Source organism: Schistocerca cancellata, chromosome 3, assembly GCF_023864275.1.
Source record: "Schistocerca cancellata isolate TAMUIC-IGC-003103 chromosome 3, iqSchCanc2.1, whole genome shotgun sequence".
NCBI lineage: Eukaryota > Metazoa > Arthropoda > Insecta > Orthoptera > Acrididae > Schistocerca > Schistocerca cancellata.
The window spans coordinates 386,646,458-386,664,632 of NC_064628.1; the positions used below are offsets into that span (position 1 = coordinate 386,646,458).

Here is an 18,175-nt window from a genome sequence, read left to right on the forward strand (position 1 = left end):
CGCATACAGGATGTGTAGTTTGAACAGGTTTGCAAGAAACAACAGTTTCGATAATAAATCATGCAGTCTGTGTGCCGGCATTAATTGCTATTGGGGGAATACACAACAGCCTGCTTTCTAAAATCCTAGCAAAGAAATACATGTATGTGGGCAGTTAGAAGTGTAGAGGAGGAACGTAGCACTGCCGCTATTAACACCTGTCGTAGTGTTACACACTGTTCCACGACACAGTTCTCAAAAGCTTTGCGTCAGAAATGATGTAGCGTTTTCATCCTCCTGTTCAGGTAGTTTTATATTATTTTGAACAGTCTTCACGTCCTTTTTGCTGCTGTCTCGTTGTTGATTAGGAAAAACATTGAGGAAAATGTGGTTATTTTTTACTTGTATACACACCCCATGTTTCTTAATGGAAGATTACAAAGTTCTCACAATATGCGCGTATTTAATAAATAAAGTTAATGATTAGTTTTACTCTTGTATTTATTTGCAGGTGGATCCCTATTCAGTGTGTATGTGTGTGTGTGTGTGTGTGTGTGTGTGTGTGTGTGTTTAAATAGTGGTAGATCTGCGTTGGGACGCTCATGCTAGTAGTCGCACACACGGATGCGTAATGGGCACGCGCAGTGTATAGCTGGAAGTTGCTACCTGGTAACGGGACGGCAGCATGACGGCCAGGGTGAAGGCGATCTCGAACAACGAGTAGAGCAGCAGTGAGCTGAAGAAGTGCTTGTGCAGCGAAACGCGGTGGCTCTGTAACTGCCTGAAACCAAAAAATTAAGAAACATATACACTGAAGTGCCAAAGAAAGTGGTATAGGCATGCGTATTCACATACAGTGATATATAAACAGGAAGAATACGGCACTGCGGTCGGCAATGCCTATATAAGACAAGTGTCTGGCGCAGTTCTTTGATCGGTTACTGCTGTTACAACGACGGGTTACCACTCTTTAAGTGAGAGTCAACGTGGCGCTCGAGCTATGGGAAACAGCATCTCAGAGGTATCGATGAAGTGGGGATTTTCCCGTATGACAATTTCACGAGTGTATCGTGAACATCAGGAATCAGGTAAAACAACAAATGTCCGGCATCGCTGCAGCCAGAAAAAGATCCTACAACAACTGAAGAGAATCGTTCAACGTGACAAAAGTGCGACGATTCCGCAAATTGCTGCAGATTTCAATGCTGGGCCATCAACAAGTGTCAACGTGCGAACTATTTAACGAAACATCATTGATGTGGGCTTTCGGTGCCGATGGCCCACTCGTGTACCCTTTGATGACTAAACGACACAAAGAATTACGCTTCGCCTGGGCCAGACAACACCGATATTGGACTCTTGATGACTGGAAACATGTTGCCTGGTCGGACAAGTCTCGTTTCAAATTGTATCGAATGGATGAACGTGTACGGGTACGGAGACAACCTCATGAATCCACGGACCCTTCATGTCAGCAGGGGACTGTTCAAGCTGGTGGAGGCTCTCTAACGGTGTGGAGCGTGTGCAGTTCGAGTGATATGGGACCCCTGATGCATCTGACAGTTGACAATTACGTAAGCATCCTGTCTGATCACCTGCATCCACTCATGTGCATTGTGCATTCCGACAGACTTGGACAATTCCAGCCGACAATGAGACACCCCACACGTCCATAACAGCTCAAGGAATACTCATCACTATACCGTGAATATCAGAAATCCGACAAGCATCAAATCTCCCACATCGTTATGGCCGGAAAAAAATCAGCAAGAACGGGAATAACGAGCAGGGAGGAGAATCGTTCAACGTGGCAGAAGTCCAACCTTCCGCCAATTACTGCAGATTTCAATACTGGGACTTCAACAAGTGTGAGCGTGCGAACTACTCAACGAAGCGTCATCAATATGGGCTTTCAGAGCCGAAAGCCCACTCGTGTACCCTTGATGACTGCACAACACAAAGCTTTACGCCTCGCCTGGGCCCGTCAACACCGACATTGGGCTGTCGATGACTGGAAAGATGTTGCCTGGTTTCAAATTGTATCGAGCGGATGGACGTGTACAGGTATGGAGGCAACCTCATGAATCCATGGACCCTGTATGTCAGCTGTTCAAGCTGGTGGAGGCTCTGTAATGGTGCGGGGCGTGTGCAGTTTGAGTGATATGGGATCATCGATACGTCTAGATACGACTCTGACGGGTGACACGTACGTGAGCATCCTGTTTGATCACCTGAAACCTGAATCTATTCTTGTCTGTTATGCATTCCGACGGACTTGGGCAATTCCAGCAAGACAATGCGACACCCCACACGTCCAGAATCGCTACACAGTGGTTCCAGGAACATTATTCTGAGTTTAAATATTTCCGCTAGCCACCAAACTCACTGCCGCCGGCCACCAAACTCTCCAGACATGAACATTAATGAGCATATCTGGGATGCCTTGCGACGTGCTGTTCAGAAGAGATCTCCACCTCCTCTTACTCTTACGGATTTATGAACAGGCGTGGAGGTATCATGGTGGCAATTCGATCCAGTACTATTTTAGATATTAGTCGAGTCCATGGCACGTCGTGTTCAGGCACTTCTGCGTGCTCGCGGGGGCCCTACACGATGTTAGGCAGGTGTACCAGTTTCTTTGGCTCTTCAGTGTATGTACTGGGTATTTCAAGCAGAAAGAGCAACTATCGAAAACTTTTACTTTTCTTAAAATCGTATCTGTTCAAGAGTTAGTAAAGCCAGATGACGTGCATAAATTCAGTAGGGATATGAAGGGATGAGTAGCGCCTGAATGGGATGTTTCAATAGAAATAGTGAAAGCTGCAGAAATAATTTTACAAAAAAGCTTGCAGAAATGTTTACAGAATGTGAGTGGATGAAGACCGTTCACTACAACGGAACGAGTCTAGAATTATTCTACTTTACACGAAAGGAAAATATTAAGTTGTAAAACGCAATGGACCTACCAATCTCCTTTCCCAGTGTGCGTAACATTCACAACGTACAAAAAATAGATTTGTCTAAAAAGTAGATTTCAGCAAGGCAAAGTGACAAGCTAACTTCGTAAGAAGACATAACACAGATGATTTTTAGCATTGAATGAAATTCACAAAGAAGTAATTAGTGTGAAACACGAAACACGGCTTGTCTGCGATTCGTAAATTTTGTCTCTGGTACTAACAGTCTTTGAGTAACAATGCACAACTTCTTCTTGAATTCATTATTAGGTAGCATGGCTCACGAAATTTGGGGTCTAGTTTTTGTCATTTGTACAATGTTCAGACAGAACAAATTACTACAACTTGATAGTTACCTGACGACAACAAACGGCCAAACATTTCTACTCATGTATGTTGTACATAAATCATGAAGGTGGTTATTTTTAATTTGATTATAGGGGGTTCCGAAGTCTTTGCATCAAACTTCCAGGTGTGATAGATCATGCAATGGGGACGCTTCCCGGCGATGTTAGGCATCTTTTTACTGAGTTTGTCGGCCCTAGAGCAAAGAGAATTAGGCAGACTAGTAGGATCTACTAAAATAGTGTGCTGCATACTACCTACCTTAGTAAACTGAACAAGAAAATCTTAAGAATGAGTGTCTGTAAACAGAGAAAGATATTTTAGAAACTAATCACGAACTCGTCCTACACCTTTCACAAAAGGCAGGTGACACACATTGCATACGCATGCGGAGTGCCTGCCAGGCGAATATATATAGTGTTGCGGTTAGATGTACAGATAATTCTATTGATGTCTAAGGACAGTGTTGTGAACAGCATTAAATCCATATATACTTCATTTTCAGAATAATAATTATAGCTGTTGGGAGGAGTATGTTTTTAGGTTGGTTAGTACCTCCAAGTACATGTGGCAAGAGCTAGATATTAGTGCTTATTTTACCTTGGACAGCAGGAAAGGTGATGAAGTTTGAACACATGGACGCAAAATGGGCAGTCTACACTGACAGGTCTAGTTAACTTCACAGCACAGTTAGGACATCAGGTAGTAAACTGCCATGTGTTTGTGGGAAGACTGCTAGATGCACAGAAGAAAGAACTAACACAAATGCAGGGATAGAGATTAGTGTGTGTTTGCTTCAGGATAGGGGTAATAGATTCTACATTCACTGCTATGGTAAAATTTCACATTTATGGACCTCAGTAACGATTTATTCACTCCTGCCATAACGTTAGCTTGACACTGAAAATTTCTGAGACACAACGAACTCTAATGAAAATAATAAGGAAAATGGACCACATTTAGTTACAAGTCAATGGCTTGTGTCGTTATGAAAGTAGTGTCTTGTTCCAACGACGCCTTCTTTGTTGGACGTTGCCGCGCGGGTTTAGCCGAGCGGTCTAGCCGCTGCAATCATGGACTGTGCGGCTGGTCCCGGCGGAGGTTCGAGTCCTTCCTCGGGCATGGGTGTGTTTGTTTGTCCTTTCAACATTTCATTATTTTGTTGGACGATGCGTACTTTTAGTGATGTAACCATAAACTCTTCCATACTTGTCTCAATAATATAACCATAAAATCGTAACATTTCTTCGTTCCGTGCATCCGCGCGGCTGCCTTGAACCAAAGAGAGTATCGGACACTTCTCGTTCCCTTTATGACCGCTTTCAGTTACTTTCAATGTCAGCTGACACACAACTCTGTGGAGGTAATTTAAGCCCCGCCTGCACTAAACGATACTGGATGCAGACTATGTTCTCACTGCGAGAAGATATGTGAGATCTTAGAGACGATAGAAATCGCCTAGACATGTTTCTTAAACGCCTAATGACAGGTAGCAAACTGTGGTTAGCATAAAAAAATAGTCAAAGGCTAGGGGGAAGAGACAACTTTTAATAAATCAGTAACAGCTTACTCATTGCTGGAACGATATAAGATTGCTTCTGACCAATGCTGAAAGTGGAGTAAAACATATCTCAGGATGTGCAGAACAGGTGAGGTGTAAGGACTGGCTGCTCACAAAAGGAGTCATGTTAATGTTATGAGTGTGGTGTCACCTGTTGTAGATCTGTAGAGAGTTCTAGTATGTAGCCATGCAACTTAGTCCATTGACGGTCATGTACGAGCAGACTATCGCCGTTTATGACCATCTGCTGCCTAGTAGTTTTACAATGTGGTGAGTGAACCTTGAGGCGCCGATGATGGGGGCGAAACCACAGTCATCTACCTGATAAATACTTGTATAATATACAGGATATTTGAGAATTATAAATACAGACGAAAGGGACGAGTAGAGGATAATGAAACGAGCAACTCATCCTAATAAACATAGGTCCGGAAACCTATGGTTTCCCTTATCCGACTTATCTACAAGTGAAGTTATGCCAATGATACAACAGTGTCAGTGTCTGATCCTATGTTCCAGGTTATGAGTTCCCACAGTGTGCGGCAAACACACTGTGCACATGCGTCATTAGAAGTGGTTGCCACAGCCCCACATTCTTTTACAGATGATTTCTGACATCTATATCATGTACGGATGTGGTAGTGGCAAAGCACTTGAGGCAGCAAGATTGTATCATCAAGCATATCTTCAGAGTAGACAGCAAGACAGTAGTTTGTTCACGAGGTCCCATCGGCACCTCCACGAGACCACTTAATCTCTACATCTGACATAAAGGTAGACACCACGATTAGAGGAGCGTATACTGTAACGAATGGATGCGATGCTGGGCACAAGTATCAGAAGGACTAATGCAGCAGAAAGTATTCCCCTTCCGCCGTATGGCGGATACTATACGAGGGGAAGTTGTACCCTTATCAAGTACAAAGTGTTAAGCCCTTACTGCATCTGGTTTTCCAGCCCAGATCCTGCTAATGTATCCTTACACCATGTTTGATTGCTCCACAGTTCCTAGTCAACGTGTAATTTACAGACAGCTATACTATGAACGTCCACAGACACGTTTGGGTTTATGAGAGCCCACATGCTACCAATGAAATTAGCGATATTTTCCGTTGACCTTTCGGGTCGTGTCGGTGATGATCGGTTGATAGTATCACGTTTCTTACCTGCCCGAATTACTTGTCGTGCGCACATTTATTTTCAGTAATACAAACTAAACAACAAATTATGATGCTCCTTATGGTTAAAGGGTGCATATATGGTACATGCATGATGGTACACAGACACACGTTCATATGGCCTTTCGGGAATACGTAGCACAAATCTGATAATGCAATTGCCTGTGTTATTCTGAATTATAATACAAAACACCTTTAGACATGCATGCACGCATGCATTCTGAATTATGACGCAAAGTTCCTTTGGTCGTGTACGTATGTCCAAAGGAACGTTGCTTCATAATTCAGAATAACACAGTCTCTGCAATATCGTATTTATCCGCCAACACTGGGAAAGCGACTTTCAATTAAAATGTCTAATCTGTACGGGAATATACACAATGGATGTGCAGGTACAGTTGTTGACGCATGGTTGACGACATAGAAGTTTGGGGCTGGTCATAGTCATGCACGAATAGTCAAATGGCGCCGGCACGGTAGCTCAGCGTGTTCGGTCAGAGAGTTAGCTGCCCTCTGTAATAAAAAAACTGAGTTAACGGATCATTGACGAACTGAAACGGGTGTCTTGCGACGTCCGCCCCGAGAAGACGCAACGAACGAAAACGAACAAAATGAGATTTAAAAACAAAAGAATAAAAATAAAAATGGTAAGACGACAGCTCGCGATAAGCGGTAAATCCGGGTTCGAGTCCCACACCGGCACAAATTTTTATTTCGTCATTCCATTCTACAGTTTATGGTTGTCCATATTCTCAGTTGCAAATCAATTTAATTTAGCACGAATTTTGGGAAATAACATGGCCTGTCTGGTTTACCTGTTGGGTCTTCTTTGTGTAGCGATATTTAAGAATTATCGCGTGTTCCGGCCCTGTTGGTAGTGTAGACGTAATCCACGAACACGTTGTGTATGGTAGTCAGCGCGTTCGAAACACACTTGGGATTTTTGAACGTGTGCAGGCATCGATGATGATAGGTGCTTAAGCCTGCCTTTACATGAACGGTGGCCATATGGAAGATTTGTAATGTGTTTGCCCTCAAGTGCTTAACTGTAGTTTGGATCCTCGGGGACTCTGCTAAAAGATGTTAATTTACTCAGTCGTAATACGTCGTATGGGGAAAACCATTGGTTTCCAGACATATGTAAATTATGATTATTTTCTTGGTTCATTGTGGTCTGTTCGCTCCCTTTGTTTCTACATATTGTAGTCAATCGTCCTACATATGCCACTATATGTGTCCAACTCCCTTTTAATGTCATTATCAGGATGACTTCACGGGGTAAATGGTGGAGATAGAATAACGGTCGCAAAGTTCTCGAACACAGGTTCGCTAAAATTAACCAGCACAGTTTCGCCTTCTTCTCACAACTTTCCTGGTCACCTTTGTTATACTTCGTATGGAGTGCGATAGCCTGATTTCACTCAACTGATTCCCGGTAGTTTCTTGACCTTCAACTCACGCGGTGTGGTCTCTCAGACTGCACGAAAATTGTCGAACTTGCTCACCAAGGCCAGTTGTGGTGGAATGCTTCTATACTCCCCCAACCCTCTTAAACTGTCAAGCCTACGATGTTTTGTTGTCGGTTGCGTTATCGCCTTCTGTGTTTATTCTTGACACGTGTTATTGATAGGTGTTTGAGTCTCCTAGATCGCGCCTCGTGAACTACAAACCTGTTTTCTTCAGTACAGTACCCTATAGCTCAAAATGTGTTCGCACGAATGTGTCAATTTTAACTTCCCCGATACTGATCAACTTATTAGTCGGTCTTTTCAGGTAGGTGTCAGTGATATATATCACGAAATAAATGAAAAAGACGAAGATTTTACATTAGCCAGAGATCACAGTTCTGATATCGAACAAGAGTATCATTCAGAGGAAGAACTTCAGAAAAGTTGTGATGGGGATCTGTCTGGGTCTATCACTAGATCGGGTTTCACTAGGCATGGCCTGCACCTCAATAAGTACGGGAAGGGGAGGCTGGCTAAGCTTATAGGTGACAGTGTACTGGGTGGTGGTGGTGGTGGTGTCACTCATGGAAAAATTCCTGTAGTATTTGGTGTTAGAGCTGCACCTTTTTTAAATTGAAGTCAGATGATAGGTATACCTGCTTAAAGGAAGTCCCTTTAAATAAGGGTTCACCTTCAGAGGATGTAATGTTTCCAAGTAGAGAAGGAATTAGCATATATCATCAAAATCTGATATGTATTAGAGATAAAGTTAGTGAATTGCCAATAGCTGTTGACTCATAAATTATTGGTATATCAGAGCACCTTAAATAATTTGATAATTCAGAGGCTTCATTTACCAGGCTACAGATTAGCTGGCTTTTTCTCAAGGAGTTCCTTGCAGGGTGGGGGAGTAGCTCTGTATGTAAAAAACAGTATTCCATTTGAGTCCATAGACGTATCACGACACTGCACTGAACAGATATTTGAAAGTTGTTCAGCGTTAGTTGAATTTAGTGAACTTAAACATCTAATTGTTGTTGTTTATAGGTCCCCTAACTCAGACTTCAGAACACTTTTGCTCAAGCTAGAGAGGGTTCTTGATTCACTTTATAGGAAGTACCAAAAAGTAGTTATATGTGGTGACTTCAATATTAATTTTGTATATGACTGTGCAAGAAAAAGGATATTGGTAGATCTCCTAAATTCATATGATCTGATGAAAACTGTGTTTTTTCCAACTAGGTTGCAGGGGAAAAGTAGCACAGTCATAACAATATTTTTATTCATTCTTCATTACTATATGAGCATCCTGTTAGTAAAAGCGTGAATGGCCTTACAGGCCATGATGCACAAATTTTAACACTAAAAGGCTTTTGTACTCAAACCAATGTCATATTTAATTACTAACTACGTAGGAAAGTTAATCCAACAGCAATAGAGAATTTTTCAAAACTTGTCAAGGAACAAGAGTGGTAGGATGTTTATAGTGCCGATAATATAGATGATAAATACAATGCTTTCCATAACACATTTCTCATGCTCTTTGAGAGTTGCTTTCCATTAGAACATTCTAAACAGGGTACTAGCAGTAATGGACAGCCCGGGTGGCTGACTAGTGGGATAAGGATATCATGTAGAACAAAGCTGGAATTATATCAAAATGTTAGAAATAGTCACAATCAAGTTACAGTAGCCCATTACAAACAGTATTGTAAAGTGCTTAAAAATGTTATTAGGAAGGCAAAGAGTATGTGGTATGCAAATAGAATAGCTAATTCACAGGATAAAATTAAAACCACATGGTCAGTTGTGAAGTAAGTGTCTGGTCAGCAGCACAAGGTTGACGATATAAAGTCAGTTTGCAGTAAAAATATTTCTGTTACTGACAAATCAGATATATGTACAGTATTTAACAATCATTTTCTGAGCATTGCTGGTGAATTAAATAAAAATTTAGTTTGTACAGGAAATCATATAACTTTCTTGGCAAATGCCTTTTCGAGATTGATGTCTGAAATACTCCTCTGTGATACAAACAAGAGGGAGATTGAGTCAATAATTAAATCACTGAAGACTAAGGACTCTCATGGTTATGATGGAGTGTCTAGGAGAATACTAAAGTACTGTGCTGCACATGTCAGCCCTGAATTTAGCCATATTTGTAATTTTTCCTTTAGGAATGGTCAGTTTCCTGATTAAAGTACTCAGTAGTAAAGCCGCTTTATAAAAAGGGAGAAAAAGATAATGTAGATAATTTTAGACCTATTTCTATGCCATCAGTGTTTGCAAAAGTTATTGAAAAGGCTGTGTATGTAAGGATAATTGATCATTTTATATCATACGATTTACTATCAAATGTACAGTTCGGCTTTAGAAGTCGTTTAACAATTGAAAATGCTATATTCTCTTTTCTCTGTGAGGTACTGGATGGGCTAAACAAAAAGTTTCGAACTCCTAGCATATTTTTTGATTTAACTTGAGAGGCACCCACGTGCCTTGCTCATACTGTGGCATCAAGCAGTCAGGCCTGCAAGATGAGTGGTCTGCCAAGCGAGTGGATTCATTCTTATTTATCGAGTAACATGAACTCTCGTACTCACAAATTAAGTTACAAATTATCCTCCTGTATGAATAATACGCAACGGAAACGCATATCTGACTATCAGTAATTTACAGAACTCTGACTGTTCACCACGCACTGGCAATACCACATTTTCTTTTTGTCTTTTATTTATTTAACGGCTTTTATCAGCACGTGGCCATCGCACTGAATATGAGTGGCGCACACATTATAAATTCGGGACATCATGACAACATACAATTTGAAGGAAAAGTCCACCAATCTTTTTCTTTTCACTAACATCTTTATTCCGATAAATTCTATAACCTAAACACACAAATTCTATAACCTACAACAATAACACATGAGAAATTCCGCCCAGTGGGCATGGCTTAACATTGGTGATTCTCTACCTTTTGGTCTCGTAATTACTTTACGCTACAGTGCACTTTCTGGATAGGATGGTGGATCTTTTTTTATACCTCACACTTCGACACTCACAATTATCATCACGAAACTTTCCTCCAGACCGAGCGGTACCGAAGGAACAAGCATAACCCACTAATCTTTTGAAACTACCTTGCTACTCTCCCATGCAAACCACACATACCCAAATTACATGACATACACCACACTACAATATGCAATACTACACAGGGAATAGTCACAACATTATCACTTTCAGCTTTCCCACTTCAATTAATATTTATCCCAGTTTTACACGACACTGCCCCACTTTGTAATTCTACTTTCCTACTATGAAGTCTGGAGATATATGCACATCTTCCTGTGCAATGCAAGCCAAGTGGCGTTGATGGATAGACGGCCGACTCACCTTGCTTCTCTCTCAGAGTTTGAATCTAGCGTCACACGGAATCATACCACACAAAGTAATATTAAGAACATATTCATCACACACGCGAGTCCTCAACTGATACCATGGACGAGTACTTCTCTTTACCCTTTGTCTCATACACAGATTGAGACTCACACAGTATTCACCACGTGGAAGTACTCGTCTCTAATTTCAAGTCCTGCACACGCCATTTCTTAAATATTTCAACTTATGGGTCACACGCTATTTCTTAAATATTTCAACTTATTGTACACACGCTAGTAATTCAGCTTAACTTAAGCACACAGAAGTATTTCAGCTTATTGCTACATGTGATTTCATTGTGACCGTTGGTCACTTCCAATCCTTTTTCCAAAGGATTGGAAAAGGGTACAGGTCATCCCCGTTTTCAAGAAGGGACGTCGAACAGATGTGCAGAACTATAGACCTATATCTCTAACGTCGATCAGTTGTAGAATTTTGGAACACGTATTGTGTTCGAGTATAATGACTTTTCTGGAGACTAGAAATCCACTCTGTAGGAATCAGCATGGGTTTCAAAAAATACGGTCATGTGAAACCCAGCTCGCGCTATTCGTCCAGGAGACTCAGAGGGCCATAGACACGGGTTCCCAGGTAGATGCCGTGTTTCTTGACTTCCGCAAGGCGTTCGATACAGTTCCCTACAGTCGTTTAATGAACAAAGTAAGAGCATATGGACTATCAGACCAATTGTGTGATTGGATTGAGGAGTTCCTGGATAACAGGACGCAGCATGTCATTCTCAATGGAGAGAAGTCTTCCGAAGTAAGAGTGATTTCAGGTGTGCCGAAGGGGAGTGTCATAGGACCATTGCTATTCACAATATACATAAATGACCTGGTGGATGACATGGGAAGTTCATTGAGGCTTTTTACAGATGATGCTGTGGTGTATCGAGAGGTTGTAACAATGGAAAATTGTACTGAAATGCAGGAGGATCTGCAGTGAATTGACGCATGGTGCAGGGAATGGCAATTGAACCTCAATGTAGACAAGTGTAATGTGCTGCGAATACACAGAAAGATAGATCCTTTATCATTTAGCTACAAAATAGCAGGTCAGCAACTGGAAGCAGTTAATACCATACATTATCTGGGAGTACGCATTAGGAGTGATTTAAAATGGGATGACCATATAAAATTAATCGTCGGTAAAGCAGATGCCAGACTGAGATTCATTGGAAGAATCCTAAGGAAATGCAATCCGAAAACAAAGGAAGTAGGTTACAGTACGCTTGTTCGCCCACTGCTTGAATACTGCTCAGCAGTGTGGGATCCGTACCAGATAGGGTTGATAGAAGATTTAGAGAAGATCCAACGGACAGCAGCGCGCTTCGTTACAGGATCATTTAGTAATCGCGAAAGCGTTACGGAGATGACAGATAAACTCTAGTGGAAGACTCTGCAGGAGAGATGCTCAGTAGCTCGGTACGGGCTTTTGTCAAAGTTTCGAGAACATACCTTCACCGAAGAGTCAAGCAGTATATTGCTCCCTCCTACGTATATCTCGCGAAGAGACCATGAGGATAAAATCAGAGAGATTAGAGCCCACACAGAGGCATACCGACAATCCTTCTTTCCACGAACAATACGAGACTGGAATAGAAGGGAGAACCGATAGAGGTACTCAAGGAACCCTCCGCCACACACCGTCAGGTGGCTTGCGGAGTATGGATGTAGATGTAGATGTAGATGTAGAAGATTACTACAATCCCATTAATATTACCTGCCTGACATTTAATTCTCCCCACAAAAGACCTTGAAATAGAGAAATTATTATTTCAAACTACTCTTAAATATTCCACATGCATACCATGTCTCCACTCTTTTGTCTTTACGGAGCACAACTAAAACAGGTCTTAACAGCACAAGATCCAGCGGCAGAGTTCTGAAACATGGCCGTTCTCGAGGTCCTCTCGCACATCTGCTGAAGTGGGGGAGCACCTTGCTACAGTATTGGTCAGGTAAGTTTCATCTCTTTGGTCCCACCAAAGGATCGTCTCAAAGATGATCATATATTCACATTCACTATCTGCGGTTAGCAGACGACCATACATTCATTCATTTCACAGATCTCACCAAACTGGATGTAGGGATTTACTTTGTGGGAGTGCACATGTTATCAATTAAATAAATAAATTGTCATTCTTTCCCACACTGGTATCCAGCTTCGCTGTATTAATTGAAATATAGTTATTTTACAAAAAAAAAATGTGTTGTTCTGACAAAAATAATGAAGTATGTTGTACCTATTTTCAATGTCAGGCGGTACTGTACCCTTTCAAACTAAGGCATTTGATTGTATTGATCACAAAATATTGCTCCAGAAGTTGGACCATTACGGAATACGGGGAGTAGCTCACAATTGGTTCACCTCTTACTTTAGCAACAGGCAGCAAAAGGTCATTATTCACAATGTTGATAACGGCTGTGATATGGGATCTGAGTGGGGTACTGTCAAGTGGGGGCTGCCCCAGGGATCAGTGTTCGGGCCGCTCCTGTTCCTTATTTATATAAATGATATGCCCTCTAGTATTATGGGTAACTCTAAAATATTATGCGAGTAAAGGATGTTGTGTGCAACACTGACTCGGTTTCAAATAGTGCAGTACATGACCTCAGTTCATGTCTTGTAGAAAATAAACTAACTTTAAATCACAGTAAGACTCAGTTTTTACAGTTTCTAACACACAATTCAACAAAACCGGATGTTTTTAATTTCACAGAATGGGCATATGATTAGTGAAACTGAACAGTTCAAATTTCTAGGTGTTCAGATAGATAGTAAGCTGTTGTGGAGAGCCCATGTTCAGGATCTTGTTCAAAGACTTAATACTACCATTTTTACTATTCGAACTATATAAAAAGTGAGTGATACTTCGACACAAAAATTAGTCTACTTTGCTTATTATCATTCACTTATGCCGTATGGTATTATATTTTAGGCTCAGAAACGGGCGGTTCGGGCAATAAATGGTGTGATTTCACGAACCTCATGTCGACCTCTATTCACGAGTCTGGGTATTTTGACATTGGCCTCTCAATATGTATATTCCTTATTGTCGTTTCTTGTTACCAATATTAGCTTATTCCCAAGAATAAGCAGCTTTCATTCGGTTAATACTCGGCAGAAATCAAACCTGCATCTGGATCGAACTTCCTGAACTCTTGTGCAAAAAGGTGTGCAGTATACAGCTGCATCCATTTTCAATAAGCTGCCACTCGAATTCAAAAATCTTAGCAGTAATCCACGCGCTTTCAAATCGAAACTGAAGAGTTTCCTCATGGGTCTCTCCTTCTATTCCTTGAAAAATTAAGCTAATTCTTATTGTATTGCGGATAGCGTTTACTTAAACTTATGGACTGACTATTTTCAGATTCATGAACATTTATTTTTATCTGTTATTACTTTTATGTTGTTATTTCCTTCTACTGACACATTCCATGACCTTGGAGATTTGCTCCTCAATTTGGTCCTATGGAACTTGATGTGTAAATAAATATATAAATGAAATACTTAAAGTTTCTGTTAAAATCGAATGTGTTGTGAGCAGTGATTAAAATAATATAGTTCCTAGCAGTCCATGCGAATCCGAGGTTCTTTTTTTCTTTCTTTTTTTTTAATTTAGTACTATAACAGTCCATTTATGTGTACTATTTAAAATAACCACACAAAATTTTGTGCTTTTTTGTGATAAATAGTAAAATGCTTTGTTTAGTGCAATAAACTAAACTAGAAACATTTAAATAACACTAAATAATTGTGAAAATAAGTGTTATATAGCATAAATTAAAAATTTCATAGATTTTGCCTTAAATCTCGATTTCAACATAGCGGTCCAAGAAACTTCACCTCATGGTACACGTTACGGAAAAGTCACCATGGGAGTTATGGTCTTAAATTTACTTTGAACAGTTGTAAGATGAGAACGAGAATGTATTATACTACAGTTACCAAACGTTAACTATCTCAATCAAGCCAGAACCTTGGAAGGTTTTGATGTTGGATGCAGGCATTGTAAAGACAAGTCGACGGCCAGAGTGATGCCGAAGATCGCCCATTGGGTTTGGACTGGGACTCTGAGCAGACCATTACATTTCAGGAATGTTATTGTTCTCATGACATTGACTTGTGAATGCTGCTTTGTGTGACAGGTGCACTCTCACGCTGATACAATTGATTCATTGTCTTTGAACTGTTCTTGTACTCTACAGGACACATAATGCTGTAAAATCATATCCTTTTGAAACTAGCATTTTGTTAATCTCAATAAGGGGACCATACCCTAATGACGAACAAGATCCCCCACCACCTATTCACTGTTGGTGCTACACAAGACGAGAGGTAATGTTCTCCAGGCATTTGTCGAACCCAAACCCTTCCATCCCATTGCACAGGGTATAGCATGGGCCATCACTATTGTATACAGTCATTCACTGCCCAGTGGCGGTGATTACACCCGCACCCCCCACCCCCCAAGCACCGCTTAGCACCGACTACGGAAATGTCTGGCTTTTCAGGATCTGGTTGACCACCGTAAGTAGGGGTACAAGGGGCGTGCCAGGCCACACAGCATTGTTGCCAAATTTATTCAAGATGGTGGCGATGACGTCATCCAATATGGCGGCATGTAGACTTGGCAACATCGCATGACGTCATTTAAGATGATCAATTGTGCTACATCCACTAACCTAACCTCAAGAAAAAATGGCGGGAATTTTGAATTTTGGCACGAAAATAGTCCATTTGTGGTACATCCACTAACCTAAGCCTCCAAAGAAAAAATGGTGGGAAGTTTCAATTCCAACAGGATAATGCATGCAAAGACTGTACTTGTCTTTTTATTATTATTGATTGTCATTTATTAACATTCATTATCATTCATTATTATTTATTATCATTTATTATTATTTATTATCATTTATTATTATTTATTATTCTTGACCTGCCTCCACTACAAAATTCCCTCCAAATTCAAATTCCAACATGATAATGGCTGCAAAACCTTACTTCTGTTTATTATTCATTATCATTCATTATCGTTTATTAACATTCATTACATTTTTTTAAAATAAGGTCTAATTTACACCTCCCACCGCACCTAACCTCACACCCGTCCCACCATCAACACACCATTCTCATCCCCTCTTTTCGAATTACAAACATAGCCTCTATCTAAACACCAATCAACTCATCTTTCTCGCACTTTCAACAGTAAAATTAATTTTACACACACCCAGAAATACCAAACGGAATTAAAGAGTCAAACGTTTATAAGAGCATCAAGCACATACGATAATATTCAAAGCATGGCCCATATTTACCACCTCCACCTTCAATTAAATACTATTACCATTGCCCCAACATTCTGCCAGCGCTCGATTTGTACCTATATTTCCGCTCTTAACTGTTGTCACTAGCGGTCGAATACCACTATCTATAGATTGCATAAATTTCCCAATATAGCCCTGCGGACATGTCTAGTGCCCAATGATCACACCAGATCACGAGTCAGAAATAATACTATTACTCCATCAGGTCTAAATAAAAAATGATAGTTATTAGCAACCAGTACATCCTACAAGCAAACAGATACGCATAACAGCAGCGTCCAACATGTGAAAATTAAAACTCATCCCATCATCGGCTCTGTAAACACCCATGATTTATAAGGTGCAATGTACAGTTTCCTGTGAGAGACCGTGCATCAGTCCGTGTCAATGTCTGTTTAGAATCAGACAATGACTTCAAAGTCACAGCAGAAAGAGAAAATGCTCGGCAGTGTGCAAAAGTGTGTTAGAAAACACTGTTTGAACAAGGGCCAGAGGCAGCTTCTCATTCGCTTAGAGTATCGGTGATCAAACTTTAAAGGGGTCTCTGCAGCATGTGTGTATATTTAATATGATCTTGTTCATATAGGCATTTGTAGTTTGAGGTGTTGGATTTGGCGATCTGTTAGGAATTCTTGGATGGCTGCACTCTGAGTTATTCGGGGGAAGTATTGCGAATTCCGTTTGTCTGCGCTGGAGGTGGATCGCATTGGTGCCTTCATGACTTTTTCACTGTTTGATGGTAGAGGATAAAGATGATAAGGTGTTGAGGATCTGTTGTACTTGTACCTAGTTTGAGACGTACAACATTGCGCGCATTTCCGACGAATGGTCAAAACAAGGTCCTGTTGTAGTAACTGAGGTCGTTCTGTTTATAGACAGGTTGCAGAAGGTAATAGATATGTCTTTCTCCAACTTAAATTGCAGAGATCAGATGGGTGAGGATAAATGCATACTCATGTATGCTTGGAAAGGGAGAATGCTTTTTTATTATTAAGTGAGTTTTGGCAGGAGTGAATATGGTTTTATATATGCGAGTGGAAATTGTGAGCGAAGGGTGAATGACGTCGGGTTCAGTGGCTGGGGGAGACACTGTTTACATGTCCTGTCGGAGATGCAAGGGGGAGGGGGAGATATAGATCTGCGCTATTCAGGAATCCATTTGTGCACTGTATGTCGTTAGACAATAGCTGGAGAGCAGGTATAGGGAGAGCCCACTTCAGCATTCTGGTCCTGGGGCTGAGTGGACAGCTGTTTAGATGGACAGCTATGTGACTTTGACATGCCGCCGGTGGCGCTCGGACACTCGCTTTGTACGCGCTATGGGATTAGTTTGAGCATTTAGTACTTGTTTTGGTGGTTATTGGATTAAGAACTGTAATATTGAAGGTCATGTCCTCAGCGGGACCGCTGTATAATTGAATAAGTGTGTTTACATATTTGAAGATATGTTTTGCGAATGGCGATGTTAAGTTGATGGCTCAGTTTAGCTACCACTGTAAAAAAATAGCTGTCTGCTGCTGAAAGAAAGAAAAGAAAGAAAGAAAGGGATGACCTTGCCCCCAGACCTGATGGATGAGTTACTAGACAAGAGCAAGTGAAAGTTGAATGATGCTATGTGTTCAGATATAGGAGTAACGGCGGGGCGAGATTTTTTTTCATGTGGAAATTTACGCAATCTATAGATAGTGGTATTCGACTGCTAGTGACAACAGTTAAGAGCGGTAAAATAGGTACAAATTGAGCGCTGGCAGAATGTTGAGGCAATGTATTAATATTTAATTGAAGGTGGAGGTGGTAAATATGGACCGGGCTTTGAATATTGTCATATGTGCTTGATGCTCTGTATAAAAGTTTGACTCTTTAATTGCGTTTGGTATTTCTGGGTGCGGGTAAAATTAATTTTACTGTTGAAAGTGCGAGAAAGATGAGTTGATTGG

The 18,175-nt window shown here is 40.9% G+C and overlaps 1 protein-coding gene across 1 annotated transcript in view; it reads right to left on the reverse strand.

Moving 5' to 3' along the window:
- The window catches only part of LOC126176324 (calcitonin gene-related peptide type 1 receptor-like), a 170,806-nt gene that overhangs the window by 105,285 nt on the left and 47,346 nt on the right, over positions 1–18,175 (reverse strand). The window contains exon 4 of the mRNA XM_049923474.1: positions 646–760. Coding sequence (XP_049779431.1) covers positions 646–760 — 115 coding nt within the window. The remainder of the gene's footprint in view (positions 1–645; positions 761–18,175) is intronic.